The sequence below is a fragment of the Dermochelys coriacea genome, chromosome 2 (genome assembly GCF_009764565.3).
Source record: "Dermochelys coriacea isolate rDerCor1 chromosome 2, rDerCor1.pri.v4, whole genome shotgun sequence".
Taxonomy (NCBI): domain Eukaryota; kingdom Metazoa; phylum Chordata; order Testudines; family Dermochelyidae; genus Dermochelys; species Dermochelys coriacea.
In genome coordinates this window covers 35,769,229-35,793,244 of record NC_050069.1, presented here as the reverse complement: position 1 = coordinate 35,793,244, position 24,016 = coordinate 35,769,229, and the positions used below count along the sequence as shown (strand labels likewise).

At 39.9% G+C, this 24,016-nt stretch overlaps 1 protein-coding gene across 3 annotated transcripts in view; it reads left to right on the top strand.

Moving 5' to 3' along the window:
- Positions 1-24,016, top strand: part of ZFPM2 (zinc finger protein, FOG family member 2) — a 455,190-nt gene that overhangs the window by 109,804 nt on the left and 321,370 nt on the right. For all 3 annotated transcript variants that reach the window (XM_043507433.1, XM_038391883.2, XM_038391882.2), the window contains one exon: positions 7,978-8,085. In XM_043507433.1, coding sequence (XP_043363368.1) covers positions 7,978-8,085 — 108 coding nt within the window. The remainder of the gene's footprint in view (positions 1-7,977; positions 8,086-24,016) is intronic.

Below are 24,016 nucleotides of genomic sequence, written 5' to 3'. Positions count from 1 at the left end.
AGATTTTAGGCCACTAAAAGTCCGGAGGGGCTAAGGCAGGCTCCTTGCCCACCCTGCTCCTGCGCTGCTCCCAGAAGCAGCTGGCATGTCCTTGTGGCCCCTGGGGGGACCAGGGGGTCTCCGCGTGCTGTCCCCACCCTGAGCACTGACTCTGCAGCTCCCATTGGCTGGGAACCCATGGGGCCTCAGGGATGTGCTGGCCGCTTCTGGGAGCAGCACGGGGCCAGGGCAGGCAGGGAGCCTGCCTTAGCCCTACTATGCTGCCACCAGAGAGCCACCCAAGGTAAGCGCCTCTCTCCTAGAGCCTTCATCCCTGCCCACCCCCCAATCCACTGCCCCAGCCTGGAGCCCCCTCCCACACTCCAAACCCCTCAGCCCCAGCCCAGAGTCTGCATCCCCTTGTGCAGCCCAACCTCCTGCTCCAGCCCGGTGAAAGTGAGTGAGGGTGAGGGAGAGCAAGCGACGGACAGAGCAGGGATGGAGTAAGCAGGGTGGGGCCTCAGAGAAGGGGCAGGGCCTTGGGGAAGAGATGGGACAGGGGGTGGGGCAAGGGTATTTGTGTTTGTGATTAGACAGTTGGCAACCCTAATGTCGCCTAGAGTCAGGGAATTAGCAGAGCATTGAACAGTTTAAGGGCAGAGTGATACAAGTCAATGAGGCCTGGCCAGCGGTCATGGTGGGGCAGCAAACAGTTGAAGGCTCTGGCTTAGAGTCAGGGCAAAGCAGCCAAACAGTTAGGGGCTCTGGCCCGTGATCTGGGCAGAGCAGCACAGGGGTTGGGTGTCCTACCTCGGGTGGACAGCCAACAAATGCAGGTCTCTTAGCCTAGAGAGGGAGGCTGCCAATCCAGGGGTGGGGTGGCAGAGGGTAAGGGGGCCCAGGCCCACCCAACTCCACCGGACCCCGACTTAGTGCCCTAACAGTGGTGGAGTATTCCACCACTGGGTCAGCGGGGAATTCAGCTGCAACATGCTGACCGAGTCTCTGGTCAGCTGCCCCTGGACCACTTCCTACACTGCCTTCGGGGTGTACCTGGATCTGGGGGGCCCCTCTGCTTGCTTGGAGTAGAAGGCCAGTGGCAGTCCCGGCAACACCTCAGGGCCTTGGTCCAGCAGCTCTGCCCATTCTTCAGCTCAGCAGGGGTCCACTGCAGTCTCCCAGCTTGGGAGTGGGCAGGAGGCATCTGTCTTCTTCAGTGGCTGTAGCCCAACTGAGCTCCAGGATCCACCCTTTATACTTTCTGTCCTGACTTCCTGGGGGGAGGGACAAGCATGGCCTGGCTCCGTCCACCGAGGTTCAGAGAGTGGGTTTTCCCTCTTTGGCTCAGTGGGAGGCCACTCTGCCTCACTACAAGAAGATTTAACTGCTTCTTGGTATAGAGGTTGCTGGAGTGCTACAATTCAAATACAAGCAACAAACTATTTCCAATAAGACAACTTAAAATTTCACTTTGTGAGGAGCAGGCACCTATTACTGAGTGTTATGTGGAAAACAGTCTTAGGAGAAGACAATATAACAAAGGGAAGAGTACAGGATCATAAATTATTGCAATGGTAAATTTAAAAGCCTGAGATGTTCTTCTTCTCTGACTCATATTCACTCTACCAGTTGCAAAAGTGGCTGGGAGAGGAATTCATGTAAGAAAAACTTAATATTTTTAAAATAGAAAAATAACAGAATTCTTGCTTTAGTGAATCTAGACTATGAGAAGGCTCAGGCAACCCAAAACTGTGTTCTTTGAGGCTTGCCTGGGCCTATTTGAACCCATCTCTCTATTCTATTCAAGGATAAGATATCTGGTTAGAATGCCTGTGGATGAGGTCCCCACAAAACTGCTTAACGTCCTGGAATTTAGGAGGCAGTCCTTTAGAACCTGAGAAATTTCTTGAAAGCTAGAACCTCTAGTTAAAAGTGGGAGATTGTGTAGGAAGGAACTAAAATATCATAACCACTCTCTTTTTATAACCAGTTATAATCACACTCTCCCTCTCTTTCCAAGATTCTTTCCAAGAAACACATTAATATAGGAAGTGACCTGGGATCACAGGTGGATGTGATACAAGTTAATTTCATTTTTTTTACATTGAATTTGACAGTGGTACTTTCTGGTCTTAGTGTTAAATAACATAATTCCTTACCTCAATGATCACTAAAGCTATTGATTCGAACAAATCTAAGAGCTATATTATGCCTGAGAGGCACAGTCCACTACTGTGCCCCTTTGTACAGCTTATTCCCATTCCTAATCAGTGCTATCATGAACGGAGTAGGGTAGGGAGCATTTCCTACATTCCTGCAGCATTGCCAATTCTTACAATTTTAATCTGATATCTCATGATATTTTGTGCTTCCCTGAAAGCCCCAGCTGCTGGAGTCATATGAGTATGTGAGAATTTCAGCTTTCAAAAAAAAAAGAGATTTTAAGCAAAAAAAAAAAAAGGTTTAAAACAAACAAAAAGAAGTATTTCTTCACACAATGCACAGTCAACCTGTGGAATTCTTTGTCAGAGGATGTTGTGAAGGCCAGGACTATAAAAGAGTTCAAAAAAGAGCTAGATAAATTCATGGAGGATAGGTCCATCAATGGCTATGAGCCAGGATGGGCAGGGATGGTATCCCTAGTCTCTGTTTGCCAGAAGCTGGGAATGGGTGACAGGGAATGGATCACTTGATGTTTACCTGTTCTGTTCATTCCCTCTGGGGCACCTGACATTGGCCACTGTCAGAAGACGGGACATTGGGCTAGATGGACCTTTGATCTGACCCCATATGACCATTCTTATGAGTACATTTCTAGCCCTAATGGTTGAAGAGTAAAACCTGAAAACATGAACCCTAAGTGCTCAAAAAAACAGCAAATAAAAAGAACTCACAATTTATTATTTTAAAAAATCTCATGATTTTTAAGACAATCCCTGATTTGTGTGAGCCTGACTCATGACTTTGGAATGCTTGAGGTTTGCAATATTGCTCCAGAGAGCAGGAATTGCTATTCTGCCTGGCCCTTACATAAACTGTGCCAGATCGTGGGAAGGCTCCCTGTGGTCTTCCCTCACCCCAGAGTCAGTTATATTAGGACTAGGTAGAATCTGGCCCTAAGTGATTAAATCTATTGTTCTTTCAACTGTGAGACTGCCTTCCTGGGGAAGCTCCAGTCTTCTTTGGGGAATGAAGCTAGCATAGGGAAAGTACTAGTCAATCTCTCACATAATCCTTTTCCCTTGGGACTCCGTATGTGCTGAACCACGGCATAGCAGTTAGGCAGCTGGTGTGCTCAGACCATTGTCTCATTGTTTCCTTGTGGTCTGTCAGTCTTTCTCTCTCTACCTGTTGTCTCTTGTATTATACTTATATTGTAAACTCTTTGAAGTAGGGATCATCTTTTTGCATACATACAGTACCTAGCACAGTAGAGCCCTAGTCCATGATTGAGGATCCTAGGTGCTACCAAAATGCAAAAAATAACTAATAATGCCCACTGCTCTCATTTTTATACAACTGGGAAGCCTTAATATTTTTCTGTACATCAGGGGAGGAATGGCTGGGCAAAATTTGAAATTCTGTTAACAAAAGGCTTGATCCTGCAAGATGCGGAGAAGTCTGGCCATGATTCAGCAAAGTACATCGCATGTGCTTAACTGTAAGCATGTGACTATTCTATTGACTTAGTTACTCACATGCGTAAAGTTAAGCACTTGATTAAGTACCAGATTTGTAAAGACATTTAGACCCTTAAAGATGCAGATACGTGCCTAATGGGATCTTCAAAAGCACCTACCATCTAATTGCCATTGAAATCACCTTTACAAATTGCTCTAGGTTCCTATCTGCAACTTTAGGTGTCTAAGTACCTTTAAAAATCTGGCCCCAAGTGCTTTGCTGAATCGGGATCAAGTGCTCAGAGCCTTTCAAGATTGAGCCCTAAAATAGGGGCTCAAGCTAAGGAATTATTCTTGCAGCTTTGGAGAAGCTGTTCATTGGGGAAAGGATGGGAAGACTAGAGAGCTCTTAGGAATCCATGGTAAACAGGGAAAAGGTTCACCTTGACTCCTCAGATGATATTTCTTGTTGTGTTCATAGAACAGCTTCAGGAAAATTGGTCTGAATATAAATGCTGCCAACTCAAAACTCATAGTGATAGGAGAAAGGAAGTAAGAGGAGGCAAGGATATTGTGTACAGGAAAAGTACTAAGTAATGTAACATTTTTCACAGTTCTGCAGGAAATGCAGTAGTGCAGATGGTGGTTTTCTCTGATGGAGATAAACACATGGATTAGAAAATTAAGCAGTACAGTCACCACTAGAGTATCAAATATATAGAGAAGAATAAATGTTAGACTGACTAAATGAACCTGAGAACACAGTGAGGTCTTACCCAACCCTTAAGAATACATTAGTACCCGAAATTGACAGGAATGTCTGAAATTGATAGGATGATTTTGGTATAGAACTTTGCATCTGCCTTTCTGGTCAGTGAGCGGATTCTGGCGATTGGTAGTTTAAATACTGTGTGCTCACCTTTGCATGTGCACACCATTATCACTGCCGCCCCCTCCCCAAATGAAAAAAACAAAACACTTTAGGAGAAAGTACCGTGGATTGTCCCCCATATTTGCCATACTGTGGTTGAGGAAACTGATTGAGAGATTGTCCAGGGCAAACAGGAGCCTGAAGTTATCCTAAATAAGATTCAGTCCAGGTTAAACACTGACTCCTGACCAGCACTATCCAAACAGAATGCTAAGAAGAGTGCAGAAAGCAATAACAGAAATGGTTTCAGAAAAGCAAAATGCTGAGATGACTGGTTACTACATTTGAAATAGAATTCACCAGATTGACCTATGTAGAAGAGCTTGGCTCATTCATGTAGGTATAGCTAGGGGAATAATTTATGTTCTATGTTGAGGGCCAGATTCTGCTCATACTTTAGATTTATACCACTTATGTTACTCATGACTTACATCAGTATAAGTGATGTCAGAGTCTGGCCCTGATGGTTGTAAATTCTCCAGTATCCCAATGCCCTACTTTCATGGCAGCTTCATTGGAAGAGAATACCTCTGTTATATATCTCCTTCTTGCAAGGCTTGTAAGAAAGAATTCTTATCATAACATCGTAGCCACTGGAGTCTTATCTACCTTGTCGCCAAACCAAATAGGGTGAGGTATGAAAACATCATTCGCAACTTATTTTTAATAGCTTCATTTTGAAGGTCACCATTCTCATACAACAAACGGATTATAAATTTAAGTAGGATTTTTGACATTATACGGATGTACTATACATGTTCCATATATGCTGAAAATTTACATGACCATCAGCATTAGAGAGTTTTGCTTTTCATGTTTTGCTTTTTTATTTTTTAAGTGCATGCAGAATCTAAGAAAGTTATATTTTAATTATTTTACAAGGATTTCCACTTCAGATGGCATGTATTTTAGAACATCCATATGTTGTCAAAATTTAGCAATAAGTTCAAAGCAAATCCAGATAACATATTTCAACTTGGATGTGGTTCCCTTCAAAGTATCTGAGGTCAGTCTGCAGGGATCCCAGAAAAGCAACACTATTTTCACTGAGTAAGCTGCTTCCATTGGATTCCCTGGGCTAGATCCTCAACAGGTATATATTGATGTAGTTGGCTATGCTGATTTACAGAAGCTGAAAATCTGGTCTGTAGTTTCTACTAAGGTTCCAGTTCAACAAGGTATTTAAGCATGTTTATAATTTTAAGAATATGAGTAGTCTCATTGGCTTTAGTGGGACTAATAATATACTTAAAGTTACACATATGCTTATGTACCTTATTAAATTGGAGCCTAATATGAGAAATGATATTCCTGAGTCTCTGTATCAAATCTGTTTTTTTTAACAGTATTAAATGTTATATCTGAGAAGTGATGTTTCATTCTGAACAACTATATAAGGATGTTAACAATTTAGGTTTACATTTATGCTGTGAGGGAGAATGAACACAAACTGAATTCCAAACTTTTAATCTTCCCTCACTCTAGTATGAGCTCCAGTTTGATGTTTGTGACTGGTACAGTCCTTTACCCAAAGCTATCTTGTCTGATGATAAAACCATGAGTGTATGAAGCTCACACATTTTTCATCTCTTTTATGACCTTATCTTCCATGAGCGGCTTCTGTGAAGGTATCCTAACTATAGGAAGCACCTGGAAAACATTTATGATATCTATGCTGTGATAAGCAGTTGTGAACAAGAAAGTAGATCTATCATTTCTGAACTGTTCATTGTTAAAAATACTTTGTTGGTTTAGCTGATTGCAAAATACATTATAGGGTGACTAACAGCTACTGTAACACTCCTAGCTGAGAAAGTTCAGTAGTTCTATTGTCGAAGAATTTGTGTAAGAGGTTAATATTGATAGGAATAACATGGATAAAAAGAGCAAGGTTGAGAATCACCATCTGCCTGTGTGGTTGCTTTGAAATACTACAACTACTTGTAATAAAAGTTGGTTTAATAAAAATTGGAAAACCTGTATTTTATGGTAAAATTAATTTTCAGAAACAATGTTTATACATTTGAAATTGTTTATTTGCAAGCTGTCACTGTTTGCCTCTTTGCCTGCATTGTTAGAGACTTTAAAACGCTGCCCCATATGTTTCAAATAGTATATTCCATTTTACAGTTCTCCTATTCTTTGACTCATGATTACTTGTGCCATGTGGAATGATGCTGTGTTCATTTTCCTCTTATTGGATTCACATTTGGTTATGAACACTGGGGCTAGATTCACAAAGGGACGCAAGTGCCTCTGGTATTCACAAGATCTCCTCTCAAGTGCCACCAAACTTTCTAAGTACCTAAACTCACTCGACACCTATGTTTTTGCAGTAAAAGTTCCCTACACATGTGTTTCTGCCTCTGAGTATGTGCTGCTGCCCCACTCTGGCATCCGGATGCCTGTCTCCTGCCTAAGCCCCAGCTCAATTCAGAAACTGAGAGAAGACAAGTGTTCGGCCACTTATCACTACTTGCTGGTAGCCTTGCTTTGAGCGAGGCTAATTCCACACAAAACAACTGGGGGAGGAAAGACAGAAGGCTGCTACTCTCCCGTATAACTTTAGTCCAGTGGTTAGGATACTCATCTGAGATGTGGGAGAACACTGGTTCAAACCCCCATCCCTCCACCTGATGAGGAAAAGGGAGTTGAACAGAGATCTCCCACCTCTCAAGTGAGTGTGCTATCCCTGGGCTATGGGATATTCTGACATGGGGTGTCCTCAATTTCTCTAATTAAAGCTGTTGATTAAATAATTAGAGTCATTGGAACCTGGGTGAGTGCTCTAATCACCAGTTATAGAGTCATTCTCATACATGGTCGGTCTCTCTCTCTCTGGCCCAATGACTCTGTAGTTATTTATCCAAAGTGGAACATCTTCAACAGGAGAGGCTGAGAGAGACCCACATCAGACTATCCCATACCCAATGGTTAGGGCATTCAGTTGAGAGCTAGGATACCCCGTTCAAATTCCTGCTCCTCATCAGGCAGAGGGGAGACTTGAACTGGTGCTCTCTTACATCCCAGGTAAATTCCTAACTGTTGGACAAAAAAATATATAAGAAAGGTCCTCATTCTTGTCCACACCGACCTCCAAGAGAGGTTTCACAAGGATTGATTGATCAAGCCTTATATACATAGTTATTTGTAGCCATTGATTATTCACGGGTGTTTAGTTGGTCAACAATGTTATCTTCTCTCTTTATATACTGTATAATATATGCATTCACATGCACACGTACACTTATTATGGATATTCTGTCTGAGTGTCATAGAAATTATTTAAGTTTTATAGAAAAGGAGTATTTGTGGCACCTTTCAGCTTATGCTCTAATAAATTTGTTAGTCTCTAAGGTGCCACAAATACTCCTTTTTTATTTGCGAATACAGACTAACACGGCTGCTACTCTGAAACCTTAAGTTTTATGTATTTCTTCTCTTCAGGTGATGAAGAGGGCAGCCAGGAAACAGCAGAATCAGATGGTGATGCTCAGTCAGAGAAACCAGGACAACTCAGATGTCATCTGGAGACAGATGACTGGGATGGGCCAGGTAGGAGAAAACAAATTAAAATCCAGAATAAATAATTTAAAATGGAGACTCCATGTTTCAGTAAGTAGGGTCACTGTTGCATTGTTTTTTCAATGGAAAAAACTTCCTGTGTTCATGTGATGCCTTGGGAATCTACAGATAAGAGCTGAGGAAAAATGCTTCACCAGACAGCTGTTCTGCACATGTCCATCTTGCATGAAAATTATACAACGTAATGTTCCCATGATATTTCTACTAGAAATAAAAATGTTGTTATTCCTTAGCATTTTGAGGATTAAATGCAGGATTGGAGTTACAAAAAGGCTCCCAGTTCCATTGTTGCCTATGGCTGGTAGTGCTTGCTTCTGTATTCTACTCTGTTTTCTGTGGCCAAACATCTGTATCTAGTCCCAAACTCTGAGTTTAACAAATGAATATGGCTGCCAATGCTGTTTTCAAGGACTTTTCTTATCAGTTTTCATTTGATATAAATAATTTAACACACCCTGGTCATTGACTTCAGTGTTAAGAGAGAAACCTTTTGACTGCAATCAATAAATTGTAAGAGCTTCATGTGTAAACAGAAATATGCAGTAACATCTTCAGTAACAGTAAATACACTGCAAATACATTATTGGAGGAACATTAGGCAGCATAACAGTTCTATGGGCATGTGAGAGAGAGAGCTCCAAACAGTTATTAGTTGTAAATAGGTAAACCTTGGTTTGTGTTGTAAAGATACATAAAAACAAAGGGTTAGATCCTACAGTCCTCACTTTGGCAAACCTCCAGTTTAATTCAGTGGGATTTTTTAAACTACAGATACAATGATTTGGGGACAAATTCTGCTATTTAATATATTTCTTCAATGCTAAGGGGAAAACATATATTTGAAGCCAAACATATCCTTAAAGTAGCTGTGTTTCTAAACAGAGAACATTCCCCTGAAAAGGATGAGTGTCAGAGAAGAGAGCCATGAAAGTATTCTAGCAATAATTTATAATGCAACAACACTTTTCATTAGAAAAAAAATCCTATATTTCAATCACATTTTCATCCTTGCTTGAATTTGCAAATTACTGTGTGCTGTGAATGAAGAGGAGAGAATTCCTGTGGTAATTTTCTGAAACCAGAAGCTGGAAAATATAATGCAAACAAAAATGAAGATACAGTATATCTCTGATTATTATGATGTCATTTATAATATTGTTAATGATATACACACATGTTTATATTCTGTACAAAGCAATGTAGTATTATATAAAGCAAGATTTGGTATTAAAATGTATTACAGTAAATTTAAAATTGCATGAAAACCTCTTTTGAAAGGGAACAGCTTCTTCCAGCTTCTTTACAGTTTTGGATATTGTCGTTGTTGCATTAAATTTACTCCCTTTAACACAGGAATAAAATGTCTCTTAAGAATCTTAAGTTTTGTGATTTCTTTGTTTTTAGAGCAAAATGAATGTACTTGAGAGTAGAATTTTTTTATTATTGGTTGATATTATCTTATGTGAACTAAATGCATAAGAATATTTTAAGGGATATTTTGAGGACAGCGAGAAATAAAAGGTTTTGTGTTTTTGTAAGCAAATTCTTACGTAGATGCTTGGTGATTCTTGTCCCGGATGTTAAAAGGGTAAGAAGATGCATTTAATTCAAGAAATGTATCATGACATACTGGAGATGAAGATGGAAACTGAGAATGAATATAAGGAAACTCCTTTTTGTCCTTAGAAAAGTGACCACCACTGAAATTTAATCAGAGCTTTAATTAATTTAAATATTAGTCTTTCACATGGAAATAACATGTTTGTAGCGCAGAAGAGAATAAATATATCACATGCCATGCTCCTGCCACGCGTGCGCTCTCTCTCTCTCTCCTAGTTGTTTATATGAAATTCTGTATTCATTCTTTTGCTAATATATAAAAAAAAATAGAAGATTATTTTTAAACATGTAATACAGGAAAAATGAAAATAGTTTCTCCTTGTACAATTTTTGTGAAAATCTAGTGCTCATGAAATTCACTGGCTTGACAGTGCTGGAAAATGAAGTCTTTGGTTATTTGAAGATTATGTACCAGTACAGCATAGGAAGAGCCAGTACAAACTTCCCTTCATCTCTCCCAATGTGCCTCTTCCCTTTCTTAGAGAATCCACCTCTTGGAGTTAGAGGGTGGCATAATATTCATTTCCTGTTCAAGCCTTTATCTCTTCACTGAGATGGAAGTTGTTAATAGTACCAGTTGTGATGGTGCTTTATGTGATACCAGCAGCTGTCCACTGAGATCTGGATTGTGACCATCAAGGGCTATGGAACAATCATTAAATGGTACCAACTTTATTTTGACCTAGGCTGAATTTTACAAAAAATGGTTTCTTTCTTTGTTTATGTTTATAAAATTCACGGTTGTTTGCTGTGACATCATGGTGTTTTGTAAGGTTCCCAGCTGCTGAGGGATTCAGGCGGTGAGATAATTATTAGTATTTAACTTATAATTAAGGATAGGTCCCAACCAAAACCCCAAATCTGAAAACGAGTCCCTTGTCTTTTTCTTTTAAAAAAAAATTTGCTCCATGAAACTGTGCCAATGTTTCCAGAGACTTTAGCAATTGGATGCATTTTTAAAAACAAAAATAAATTAAAAAAAAAATTCCCCTCTAAATGTTCTGCAGTTACAGACAGCTCCTATTAGGATTTTCTTTCAGCTCACAAGATTACCTTACCTTCACTGACTGTAAAACAGTTCCAGGGGAGCCATCTTGGGTAAATGTATGTGTAAACTGTCTTCAATATTAAAAAATTTTTGTTCTTCTATTGTTTTAAAAATATTTATTTTTTAAATAACAGAGGTCTCTCTGCAGACATGGGGGCTGGAGCAGATGGACTGTGCCCGGAGGCTGTCAGGCAAGGGCAGATTCCTTAATTTTGCTCACACTGTCATGCTGCTTATCTCAAATCTTTCTCACTTCTGTTTGGACATGTTCTAAGGGATGGATCTTGCTTCCATTTAAACTAATGGCAAAAGTCCCAGGATCAGAAAGAGTTGTGGAACACAACTGGGTATTCGGTGTGGAAAATTTTATGTGAAAAGGATTTATTTTCCAAAAGTGATGTGCAAATGAAAACAGAGGTCTATGAGGGAAGTAATTTTTCAGCCTTAAATATAGTATTTGTTATCAAATGAGTGCCTGGTATTTGCTATGGCTCTATAATCTTTACATTTAGGATATCTGTGTTCTAAGATAATAATGATCACTGTTTTAACACATATAGTCTCTACACAAAAGAATAAATGGACACAAATCTGACATCAGGAATCATAACATTCAAAAACCGGTAGGAGAACACTTCAGCCTCTCTGGCCACTCAGTAAAATATTTAAGGGTGGCAATTTTGCAACAGAAAAACAGACTCCAACGAGAAATGCTGAGCTTGAATTAATATGCAAACTAGATACTATTAACTTGGGTTTTAATAGAGACTGGGAGTGGCTGGGTCATTACACAGATTGAATCTATTTCCTAAGTTAAGTATCCTCACACCTTCTTGTCAACTGTGTAAATGGGCCATCTTGATTATCACTACAAAAGTTTTTTTTCTCTTGCTGATGATAGCTCATCTTAACTAATTAGCCTCTCACAGTTTGTATGGTAACTTCCAACTTATCTGTATCTGTCTTACTATATGTTCCATTCTATGCATCCGATGAAGTCGCTGAAAAGCTTATGCTCTAATAAATTTGTTAGTCTCTAAGGTGCCGCAAGTACTCCTGTTCTTTTTGCGGATGCAGACTAACATGGCTGCTACTCTGAAACCTGTCATAGAATAAGATGGGGTTCTAGTTGCTGACTGCTACATATCACCAAATCACATGAGAAAAGAGGATCAGGATGATTGTCCTTAAGTACTTACGTATAATCTGTAAGGAAAACACCTGTATAATCATGTGGGACTTCAATATGAGTGATATATGCTGGAGGTCTTATTCTGCCATCATTAACACATCCTTGGAATTTTTAAAAATTATAGATTACAATTTCCTAACCAAAACAGTGTTGCGTCCAACACAAGGGAATTCCATATTAACCTAATCTTGACAGACAAAGAGGAGTTGATCAGAGAACTAAAAATTAGTGGTTGTTCAGGTGAAAGTGAATATTAGTAATATTTATATTTGGTGCTTTAAAATGGCCAGTTTCAAAGTTGGAAACAATTATGAGCCAAATCAGCTGGGAGAAAAACTTTAAAAAGAAAAACAGGAATCATAATTGGGAATTGTGTAACATTTTACTAGATGCCCCAAAAAGCTATAGTCAAGAGAGAAAATTATACTGGTTGAAAAACTAATCTGGTTTACAGGGAAAGTGAAAGCAGCTCTCTCTCTCCCTCTCTCTATATGGGCTAGTTGATAGCAGTGAATATAAATTAAAGCTAGTAGTTGTTGAAAATTGATAAAGGAAGCAAAAGGATACAAAGAGAAATCTATGGCTTGTAGAATTAGGGAATAAGAAGGATGTTTTCTTTCAGTATATTAGTAACAAAATAATCCTAACAATGTTATTGGTTCATTACTAGATGAAAATAGTAGAATTGTCAATAATATTGCAGAAAAGGCATAAGCATTCAATACATTTGTATTTGGGGAAAAAGCCAGATGATGTATTCCTATCATATGAAGATGATGAAATACTTTCCATTCCCACAGTAACTAAAGAGGATATTAAAAAGCAGAGAGTAAAGTTAGAGATGTTCAAATCAGAAGGTTCAGATAACTTGCATTCAAAAGTTTTTTAAAAGCTAGCCAATGGACTCTCTGAGTGGTTAATGTTAATTTTCAATAAATCTTGGAACACTGGGGAAGTTCCAGAGGACTAGAAGAAAGTTATTGTTGTGCCAATATTTAAAAAGGATAGAACTGACATCGATCCAGAGCGAAATAATGGAACAGCTGAAGTGGAACTCAAGTAATAAAAATTTAAATGAGCATAATGTAATTAATGCCAATCAGCACTGGTTTATGGAAAATAGATCTTATCAGACTAACTTGACATCTTTTTTTGATGAGATTACAATTTGCTTGATAAAGCTAGACTTTTGTAAGTCATTCTGTCCTTGTAAGTAACAACTCCGAAAAAAGCATAAAGATCCTGGAGGTTAATCAAATGAACATGGTCACCCAATGGAACGGTGTGGCCAAAAGAGCTAATGTGGTCCTTGGTTATATAAATGGGAATATTGAAGAGGAGTAAAAAGGTTGTATTACCTCTTATCTGACACTAGTGTGATAATAAATAATAAAACATTACTGTAGATGATATCTCGTATCATAGGAAAATCCTGTTCACCTTTCACAGGAGGGGACGGGACAGATTTTCAAGTGTCACGCACCACAATTGGAGTGAGATTTTTCCAAAAAGCTCAGCTCCCTTTTAGGGCCTTAAATAAGAGTCAGATTTTCAAAAGAATTCAGCACCCAACACACTTAACTCTTTTGACAATTATCTATGTGCTAATGGTTCTCATTACAGTGTGTATGGTAACACCCATTGTTTCATGTTCTCTGTGTATATAAATCTCCCCACTGTATTTTCCACTGAATGCATCCGATGAAGTGAGCTGTAGCTCACAAAAGCTTATGCTCAAATAAATTTGTTAGTCTCTAAGGTGCCACAAGTACTCCTTTTCTTTTTTAAATGGTAGCTGAACTTTTAAAATGTCAAATGGAATTATCCTCATGAGTAAAGAGGAGTATTTGTCCCCATATACAAGTCGAAAAAAAAAAAGGAAAATGCAGCTAAAGACTAATTTTTAAGTTTCTGTGTGATAATCACGTCTTACATAACCTGTTTATATGGATATGCATATACAGTAGACCTTCACTGGAAGTCCAGTCCTGCTTTCAGTTAGTCAATGAACGTTTTGCCGGCAATAGCAGTAGGAGCAGGATAAAGTCCTATTTCACATTAACCATGGGGAGGCCCATTGTGAAGTAATGAGTTTTATAAATGAAGGAGCATCTGAAGAAAAACAAGAATAAAGGCCAGAAGAATGCATCTCTAAACATTTATTCAGTTATTTCACCATTGTAGCTTGGTTCTTATTTATGAGGATGTATCAAAAATGTATGTAAAATGATAAAACATAAGAGTTCTGTGCTAGTATTAACTTTTTACTGAAAGGTAAGGAGAGTTGGCCAATATTTTGTACGAATTATAGCATGCTGTTTGAGTGGAATGCGGATTAGTGCAGTTCTACTGTATTTTGTACTCCCAATGGTACACATCTTCGCTCATTATAAAAGGTGGTTTGAAAAGTTTGTCTTAATAGATTTACTGCAGCCTCCTGTATGAATTACTGTTACTCTGTATTGATTGTTGGACTTAACCTGCATTATTTAGTAATACCAGAAACGGTTTGGGGTACAAAACAAAGAAAGTGTTTGGTATAGATTGGAATGGTGGTAGACCACTGTGAGATGGAAACAGACACTAATGATATAGCCTTTTTTTGTTAAACCAGTCCTAAGAAAGACTGGGAGATTACAGTCCTGGTTTTGTTTCTTTTTTTGACTGAGGAAATGTGGTAGATATAAGATCTGGGAAATGCTATTTGATGTAAATTAACAAAAATCCATGAAACATCGTTAACCATAGATATAGTCTGACAGTAAGAAGAATATTCTGAAGAAGCAGAGGAAATCATAGAATGACTGTGTGTTACTCTGACAGTGAATCGGTATTATCTCTACTATCAGATAATGCAGTTATCATTAATTTTCACATTTGCATTTCAATCTTTGGAAGGAAATGACTCTTGCCGGATGAAGATAAGAGCTCTGTACCACTATAATGAGCCATCATTTTATCCTGATGCTTTGTATCCATATGAAAATGAGGCTGGGTGGTGTGGTATGTGAGGCGGAGGTGGGGGGGGGTCAAAGAAACATTATAACAAAGTGTCAAAATCACTACAGACTTTGGAGCCCTTTATGAAACGAGAGGCAGTCTAAATAAATCTTCTGTGGTGAAGTAGTTATCAGATTAAAAGAAGAAAGCCTGGCTCCTGTATTGCAGGAAAAACTGGAGGAAGAGGAGGAAAATTCTCTGAATCTTATTCCCTTAATCAGGTTTCCACTACTCGTTTAGAAATGTGAAGAGGACATGCAAACTGATCATGGAGTGAGGGACTGTGATGATACTCATCAAATTAATCTCTTATGCTACAGGTCTGCTTTTGACATTTAGATACTATGATCATGGGTGCATTAGAACCAGAGAGAAAGTTTGTTGAAAGGGATGCCAATACATGGCTGTCTACAAGGTTTGAGGGCAGCTGAACCCTGGAGCTCTTTTATTACATGTCCATAGTAATATATTAAATGCAGGTCTTCATATTATTTTCATATCGGTGTGCATAACAGATCCTAGTCATCATTCACGATTTCATTCAGTATAAATTCTCACATATAACACAACCTTATTCTGGAGCCTGAAGCTGCATCTGCACAACTCTGAACAAGGAGCTTCTCCTTCTCATCTTGACTGAATGAAACCAGTTGTTTGGGATATTTGATTTACTCTAGCTTAAAATTATCATTTCATATTTTTCTTTTTAATGAAAGATAAATATTTCTCACAGATAGTTTTTAAATTATAAAGATTGTACTTTTGTTAGCAGTTATCACTGTAAAATAGTGCCAACACCAATCATTCAAAACTCATGAGTCAGTCCCCCTCAGAATCCTGAGATTTAAAAAAAATAAGGAGTCTTGTGTTCATTTTATTTGATTCTTAGTTACTGAAGCTTTAGGGTATATTGTGACTCTATATCTTGGTGGTTAGAGGCACTCTTATCATCAGGCAGAGGTGGGAGTTGAACAGGGATCACTTGCATCCTTGGAGAATAATCTAATCCCTGGGCTAAAAGTTATGATGAAAGTGGCCCTCCACCACCACATGAGGCACCTGACTCCAGAAAAGGGTCCCTGGCTGTGAATCCCAAGTTGAGATAAGCACCTCTCTGCAGAGTGGCTTTAGGTGCCTAATTCCATGAGAGGGGCAGAACTTAGCACACATTTCTCTCCTCAGCACCTCTGATTTCTACCTTGGGCAGCTCTCCACTCAACATGCTGGCTTTTGTGAATCCCATTCTGAGGCACCTTTCTCTCCCCATTCGTCGTATGGGAAGCCTACATGCTGAACCCCGGCTTTATGAATCCCAGTAATTTACTAGGCACCTAATAGGCACTGTGACATTAAGTGTCACAACACCTATGTTCCTTTGTAAATCTAGCCCTTTCTTATAAACAATAGCTGAGATTCTCACATAGTCACATCACACATCACTCTAGGACATTTTATATGGCAGGCCTGATTTTATACCCTGCCACTTGGCATAGGCCACATTTAGCAAAAGTTACTAAAATAGAAATAGCTAAAGATGAACCATGTTGGTAATTACCTACATTTATTTTAGATTTTAGTGACTGCTACAGGCCATAAAAGACATTCACTCTTTTTGTTTTATTTGAAATTTTCTTTTCTTTGACTTGCCAGGCTGGGATATCTACTCTCCAATCAGTGGGTTATTGCTCTTTAGTGCCATTTCCCCTCGCCTGGGACAAGTACCAGCTTCCACCAGACTTATGCCTCCCCAGCACCTCTTAAATGTGGCCAAGTGGTTCTACACCTGTACACAAGTTTTTGTTGGAATGCTGCATTGGAGTCTGAACTCCAATTTGTGATTTGTAGAGTGCACCAATGTGTTGCACTAATTCCCCTGGTGGACCTGCTGGTGTGCACTAAATGTTCCTTAGGCACATTAACAGGACTACATCAGTGCACACTAGTGGAGTTTGCGCAGGGGAGTTGGAGCACTAGTGTGCTCTACAAATTGAACCCCCATAGTGAGGACTCTGGGGTTGTATAGACAAGCTCAAAGATTCATGGGAAGTCCACAGGATGGATTAAACTGTTCCATGGGCCAGATGTTTGACACCGCTACTCTAAGAGCTGGTGTTTTAAAGGAAACTCCAAATACTCTTAACATAACTCTTAACATTGCAGCTTTGTTTGTGTCAACAAGCAGTGGAAAGTGAAACTGACTAGAAACCAACATTAAAGTAAATTGTCTGTTTGCACTTTGTAAGCTTAAAGAAATGCAAAAGTCAAAGAAGCAGCAGGAATAGAGTGACATGTAAATTAGATTTTTTAAAATCCTTTCCATTTTAATAATTTTAGGGTCTGATTAGAAACAAAGGTAAGGAAAGTAACCTTGAAATGTATTATTTTTAGCCTGATAGTGTTCATTTAGCCTTCTGAGCCTTGGTTTACCCATCTGTGAATTATTAATTTAAAGGATGTTTTGATACTCAATATACTAGAGGTAGATTGATGTTTTAGATCTGCTGTCCCAGCCTGAACTACTAGTGGGAGGGTGCTTCCCATCATCCAGACACATAAAGTCTTGAATTCCATATGTCCCCAAGGCTGAAGACTGATAGAGTAGCTCCTTGTGTTGCTTCAGGGCTTAAGCCAACCTTTAACTGTTTGTTAGAAATCAGGATTGAGACCTCTGTGTGGTAGGGGCTGAGGGAGGCAGATTATGACACATCTGACTACTATGAGGTTCTTACATCTTTCACTGAAGCATCTGAAATAAATTAGCAAATTACTCTATTGTGGGTAGTATTTACTTTGCAGGTGTAGCTTTGCTGAAGACTTCAGTGGAAAAGTGATAGGATGACCTTGGATATTTTGTAGAACATGATATGTCCACAGGGACTGAATTTTCAGATCCATTAGGTACCCCAATTTGGGAATGATGCCTTATATAGTAGGTACAGTGAAAAATACAACTCCCTGTAGGTCACATAGTGAATGACTCAGTCTGTGAAATTCTGCTGGGAATCAATGAAAATCTGCATTACAATACATTGTTTCTTGTAGTTTCATACACCAAGGGACCTGCAGAATCTGTATTTGGTTATAAAGGCAATCACATACTCTGGTAATTGCATAGGACTAGGAAACATTGTCTGTTTCTGGAAGCAGATGGGTTGAAGAATCAAAAGGGGCATATAATTGGTCCACAAGTATTTTGCTCTTTGTTGTGTTTTTCTCATTAATTCTACCAAGATTATTACACACAGAACACTGCATAGCAACAATTTGCCTTGAACAGTTGAAGGATGGATATGTTAATATATTGAACTGTCACCCCAATGTGGAGTGATTTACCAGGAAAAAATTATAGTCTAACTAGTGAATGCAAATAAACAGGAGATATGAGAGTGCCATTTCTTTCTTAATTTAACAGTTCTTCTTCGAGTGCTGGTCCTTATGGGTATTCACTGTGGGTTTGCATGCACTTGGGTGTCTGGGACTGGAAATTCTTCAATAGCAGTGTCTATTGGTCTGTGTCTGCACCCTTCATCTCCTCGTATGAGGGCATAAGGGGTGACACAGACTGACTGCCTCTCCAGTTCTTTTCTACTACTCATGGTCTGGGATGGAATCATCCTGTGGCTGTAGCGTTCAAGCTTTTACTTGACTTTTGACTGTAAATATTTGTAGATAGCTTATATATAAGTTAGAAGTTTAGTTGTAGTTAGTGGGAATTGGGGAGTTCTCCCCTGTTGTTTCCCTGCCATTTAGGGCACTTAATATGCCCAGGGTCCCAGGCTTCAAACTCTGGCTGGCCTGCCCTTGGTTCTTCCATGGCTTGCCTTGGGGAATCATACATTCCATCAAGGTGTGAGATCTGCCGCCCCTTTCCTCCTCACATTAGGCAGTGTCTGGAGTTCAGACTCTGCAGATATCTAATGGAGCTCTCCATGAGGCTCCTGTTAGATCTGGAACCCTCCTACTTTCTGTCTCATCAGCTGGTGCTTCTGGGTACTGCCCTTCCAGCAGTGGCACTTTCCAACTTGTAATCTTCCAACAGGCCCAAAGATTTTACAAAACAGGTATAAAAAGCTTAAGGAGAAGTTCCCTCATAAAAAGAGAGACTGCATAAGTCCTCCAAGGAAAAGATTGCCTCTCCCCTTCCTCGGTACCAGGGAGACTGCATGCATGAGGAACGTGGGCTGGCACTGACGGTACCAGGAGCTTCCAGTGCTCTGAAACTGTCCACACTGCATAAGGATAGGAAGGGACACTCACCCTCCACCCTGGTGGAGGGTACTACACTGGTACCACACCGCATCAAGACCACAGTGCTCAAGCGCACATAGCGGAAAAACCTATACCAAAGACCCTGGCCAGTTTTCCTCTGTAACCTTGTTATGCCCTTTCCAAGAGCTTGGCAATTTTCACAGATCATGAGTTGGTGATCCTATCTGACCTGCTTCTAGTGAGAGACATCACTACACCAGCCACATGTCTTTCACTGGTCCCAAGCACTAGCTGGGGATGCTCTGACACCACTGAGACGTTACTCATCAGGGTGTGCCTTTGACCATGCTTCCACAAGACAGATGATATGGAAAGCTCCACCTATAGAGTCAGATGACTTTTATTCTGTAGATCAACAGGAGGTGGTGTTGCTGATTCCACTGATGATCTGGACATGGGACAACAGCTCGGATGAGGTTTCCAAGGCCTCCTGGAGGTCTCTATATCCCTGTGACCTGTACTGTGGGGCCTGCCTCCATACCCATATGATCACATCTACTGGCCAGACTGTTGCTCCTGGGATCCATACCATTTAGTCCCAGCCTATGAGGACTTGGAGTACCACTTTCAGTAGAGATCGCCTCCAAGAGAGGAATCTCAGCAGCTCTGGGAGCATGTGGGGAAGCAAGAACAACTGAAGCAGCTGGTACCTCTGGATCCGCCAACAACATTTTCTTTTTCTCTGGATGAGGTGGTGGCATTGGCCACTCCCTCCTCTCCAGATGACTACAGGCAGTACAAGGAACTGCTGAAAACTTCCAGATTCCACTGGAAGAGGTTCAGGATCCCCCATATAAACTTCTGGACATGCTCCACAGATCATTCTAAGGTGGCTGTCCTTATTAATGAGGCCATTTTGGAGCCTAAGGACACTTGGCACACACGCACACTTGTGCCCTGACTCCAAAGAGGGCTGAGAAGAAATATTGTGTTCTCTCCAAGAGGATGTAATAACTGTTTTCCCAACCTAACCCTAGCTTTCTAGTTGTCCAAGTGATCATGGAATGGAACAGTTTTCACCAAACCATGTCCACTCCCTTGAACAAGGATACCAAGAGACTAAATCTCTTCTGCAGAAAGAACTTTTTAACAGCCTATTATTCCATATGGCAAACTACTGGGCACTTGTGAAAATATGACTTTACTAATAAACAGGAGACACAGCTTCCAATGCCATGATGACCTCAGTGGTTAAGAGGTGGGCCCTTCAGGATAACAGCCTTTTCAGTGAGAAAATCTATGGCATTTAATTTCCTTGAGGACTCTTGCACCACCGTCCATTCCCTGGGAATATATACTCTGGCTCATTGTAGAAAATATTTTAAACCACTGGTGCATAGATTTTGGCCAACCTCTGAATTCTTCTAACATCAGAAGACCTATGAGCCATCCAGAAAACGTCAGACAGAGGGTGCATCTTGGCAGACACACCGCACCTCTGCCATCCATGCTCCAGACCAGCTGTCTACCAAGAAGACAGTTTGATGGGATGCTTGAGAGCCATCAACCAGTCCTCTCACAACCAATCTTCCCCACCCCTTTCTGTGATTACCTGGCTCATTTCCTTCCAATTCAGCAGCTTGTAACATAATACAAATGTCTTAAATGTCATTGCAAACAGATACTTGATTGAATCCCTGCCCCCACGTCTCTAAAACCCTTTTCCTTGTCCCTATTCAGTGACATCCCTCACGAGACTATTCTCAGACAGGACATCCAGTTAGGGCTACAGAGCCTGCACCGCAACACAGGGGGAAGGGCTTTTACTCCAAATACTTCCTAATCCCCAAGATTCCTTTAGACTTTCACTTGAATCAGACCTTCCTGTATTTTACGCAAAATCTCACAATAAAAGGGAGGATTGGAGACTGCACTCCTTAGACCTGCAGAGCTCTGGCTTTCCACATGTACAGGCCAAGGCCCTTTAGAAGATCTTTGAGGTTATTTGTCTCTGTAGTTGGTAGGATGAAAGGAGAGGCAGTATTTTCCCAAAGACTCCCCAAATGGATTTCCAACTGCATCCTCCTCTGCTACGAGCTTGTGGGAGCCCCTCCGCCTCAATCTGTTAGGGCTCATTCTACCAGTGCTCAAGTGGCCTCAGCGGCTTGCCTACAAGGAATCGCACTCTTGGAAGTCTGTAGAGCAGCAACCTGAGGCTCTATTCACATGTTTACCAGCCACTATGTCCTGATGCAAGCCTTGACTGAGGATGCTTCAGCAACCCTGCAAATGTGGTGCAGAGCACTTAGTCACACCCACTTCCTCAATAAACGCTATTTGGAAATCACCCACAATGATTACATATAGGGACCAGCCCTTGAAGAAGAAAGGAAGGTTACTTATCTCATAGTAACAGGAGTTCTTTGATATTTGTGGTCCCTATTGGTATTCATGCCTTGCCCTTCTCCTCCTCTGCTCTCCTCCTCTTTGGGTTTGTGGTAAAATAGGAACTGGAGGGGCAGCTGATCTGTGCTATGTTTTATGCCTTAAATTGGGAACACGATGAGATGAAGGGTGCAGGTGCAGACAATGGACGCTGCCAATGAAGAATTTTCAGTCCTTGATGCACAGAGCAGTTGCGCATAGACAATGAATACTTCAGGGGCGACACATCTGAAATAACTCCAGTTATTATAAAGTAAGTAACCTTCCTTTTTTAGTTGGTTTCAGGTACATATCTTGTGTTTAGCACCTCATTAAAGAAAATATTTTAATTTACAAAAAAGGCCTTCCTCCTACATTTTTGAAAACGGTTTTATCTACTTTCTTTTAAGCCCTCACAACAGTGGTTGAAATAACCTTGCTAAAACAAAACACTTTATCATCAGGATCCATCATACCTCTATTCAAAAGCGTCAGTTAGTCTGCAAATTAAATTTTAATTCAGTATGCCAATGAGAAACTAGATACTGGTATTTACCGAGTAAAATGACATGAATGATTAGAGAAAAAAATCATTTATAAGTTCTGGATAACATGAGAGAGATAAAAAGAAAGAGCCAGCATAGTCAGACATTTCAAAGTTGTAGTCCAGGCTCTGACAATGACTTCCTCTGAGACTTTGGGCAACTCATTAGATATGGCTATGCTGTGACCAGTGGCAAGCCTCCGAGCCTGGGTAGGTTGATTCCCACTAGCTCAGCTTGAGCTAGAGCACTAAACAGTGGACATTGAGGATCCATCAGAGACTCCAGTTAGCCACCTAATCTCAGATCCAGGGGGACTGGTGATCTTGCGAGCCTGGGCTTCTTTTCCAAGATGTTGACCGAGCCGCAACATCCATGCTGCTCTTTTTAGCATGCTAGCTCAAACATGCTAGCTCAAGGCTCGCTCTGAGCTGCGATATAGACATTCCCATTGAGTCCCTTATTTTCAAAAGTGTCTTTTTTAGTTTATTCAATTCTTGGGAGTCCATCATGAGGACTGAAGTTAAAGTTAGACTATTGTATTGGTAGTTGTCAAATAATTGGGAACAAAAAGTAATGGACACTTTTGAATTTGTGCCTTATCTTCCTTGTCGTAGGACTGGATCTTGTGATATGCTAAATGCATCCTGCAAGTTCCTGGCACTCTCAACTGTCATTTACTTCATTGGACATTGTGAGCACTGAGTACCTTGGAGGTACTTTCACACTATAAAATGGAAATCATAATTTCCATGCAGGAGAATGAATTTCACAAAATCATTGGGAATTTTGGTTTGACTTCTGTGGAAGGAGTGTTGGGTCCAGTCTTTTTAAGGCATAATAATGATGAAAATAGCTTTATAAGTGCATCAGTAAATATTATTGTATAATCATTATTCAGTATCCTTTCACTAACATGGCAAATAATCCGAATTGTATTTAAATGTCTGTCAGTCCTCCTCATATTGTAATTTATCATATTAGTTTAGATACTGAAATTCTTTCAGATCATTATCCCAAAACCAAATCCAGATGTATTGGAGAATGGTTACTAACATTCTTATCCCTATAGTTTGGTAAACCTAAAAGATAAGCCCCAAGGGTTTGGAACCTTCTTCAAATATGTTGTTGCCTGGAAGATGCTTTAAATATTTCAAAATGTATCTGTAATTTAAATGTTGTGCTAAATATATCCAGTGTAATTTAAAATTGGAATAATCATGAAAGAATATTTTTTGTGTTAATCCATCCCTGGAAAATGCTAGCATCATAACTTTTGGGTTTTGACTGCCACATTGTGTATGAATGGTAATGATTTTCAAATATGTGACTCTCTAATGCAGTGCAAATAAGTTTTTAATGCTCTGTGAGTGATTATAAAGTGCTGAGTTAATGTATATTAGGCTCTGTTTATACATAGAAAACACATCCATGACAATGTTTTGCTGTTGTGGAAAACCACACCAATATATTTATTATTGCTGGTCACTTGCTTTCATGTATATACAGGCAGATTCTTGGAAATCCTTTATGCTGTGCTATTTCTTGAAAAAAAACCTGAACTCTCATTTAAAAAAAAATCCTAAACTACCTACCTTTCTCCCCACACCCCTTGCTCCATTCCCCCAGCATTATAATAAATCTGAATAATAGGAATAATCAGATTTTATTTTAAAATAAATTCCTGAGGATTTGCTACAGATAGAAGTGAAAATTTGTCACACAGGATTATAGTTTAGGCCTGGAGTAATTGGTGCAGGATTGTTCCCTTACATATGATTTTTTTTAAAAAGGAAAACTGATATAAAGCACAGCAAAGATTATGACAATAAAGCCATAGAAACTATGCTTTTAGTTAAGAGGAAA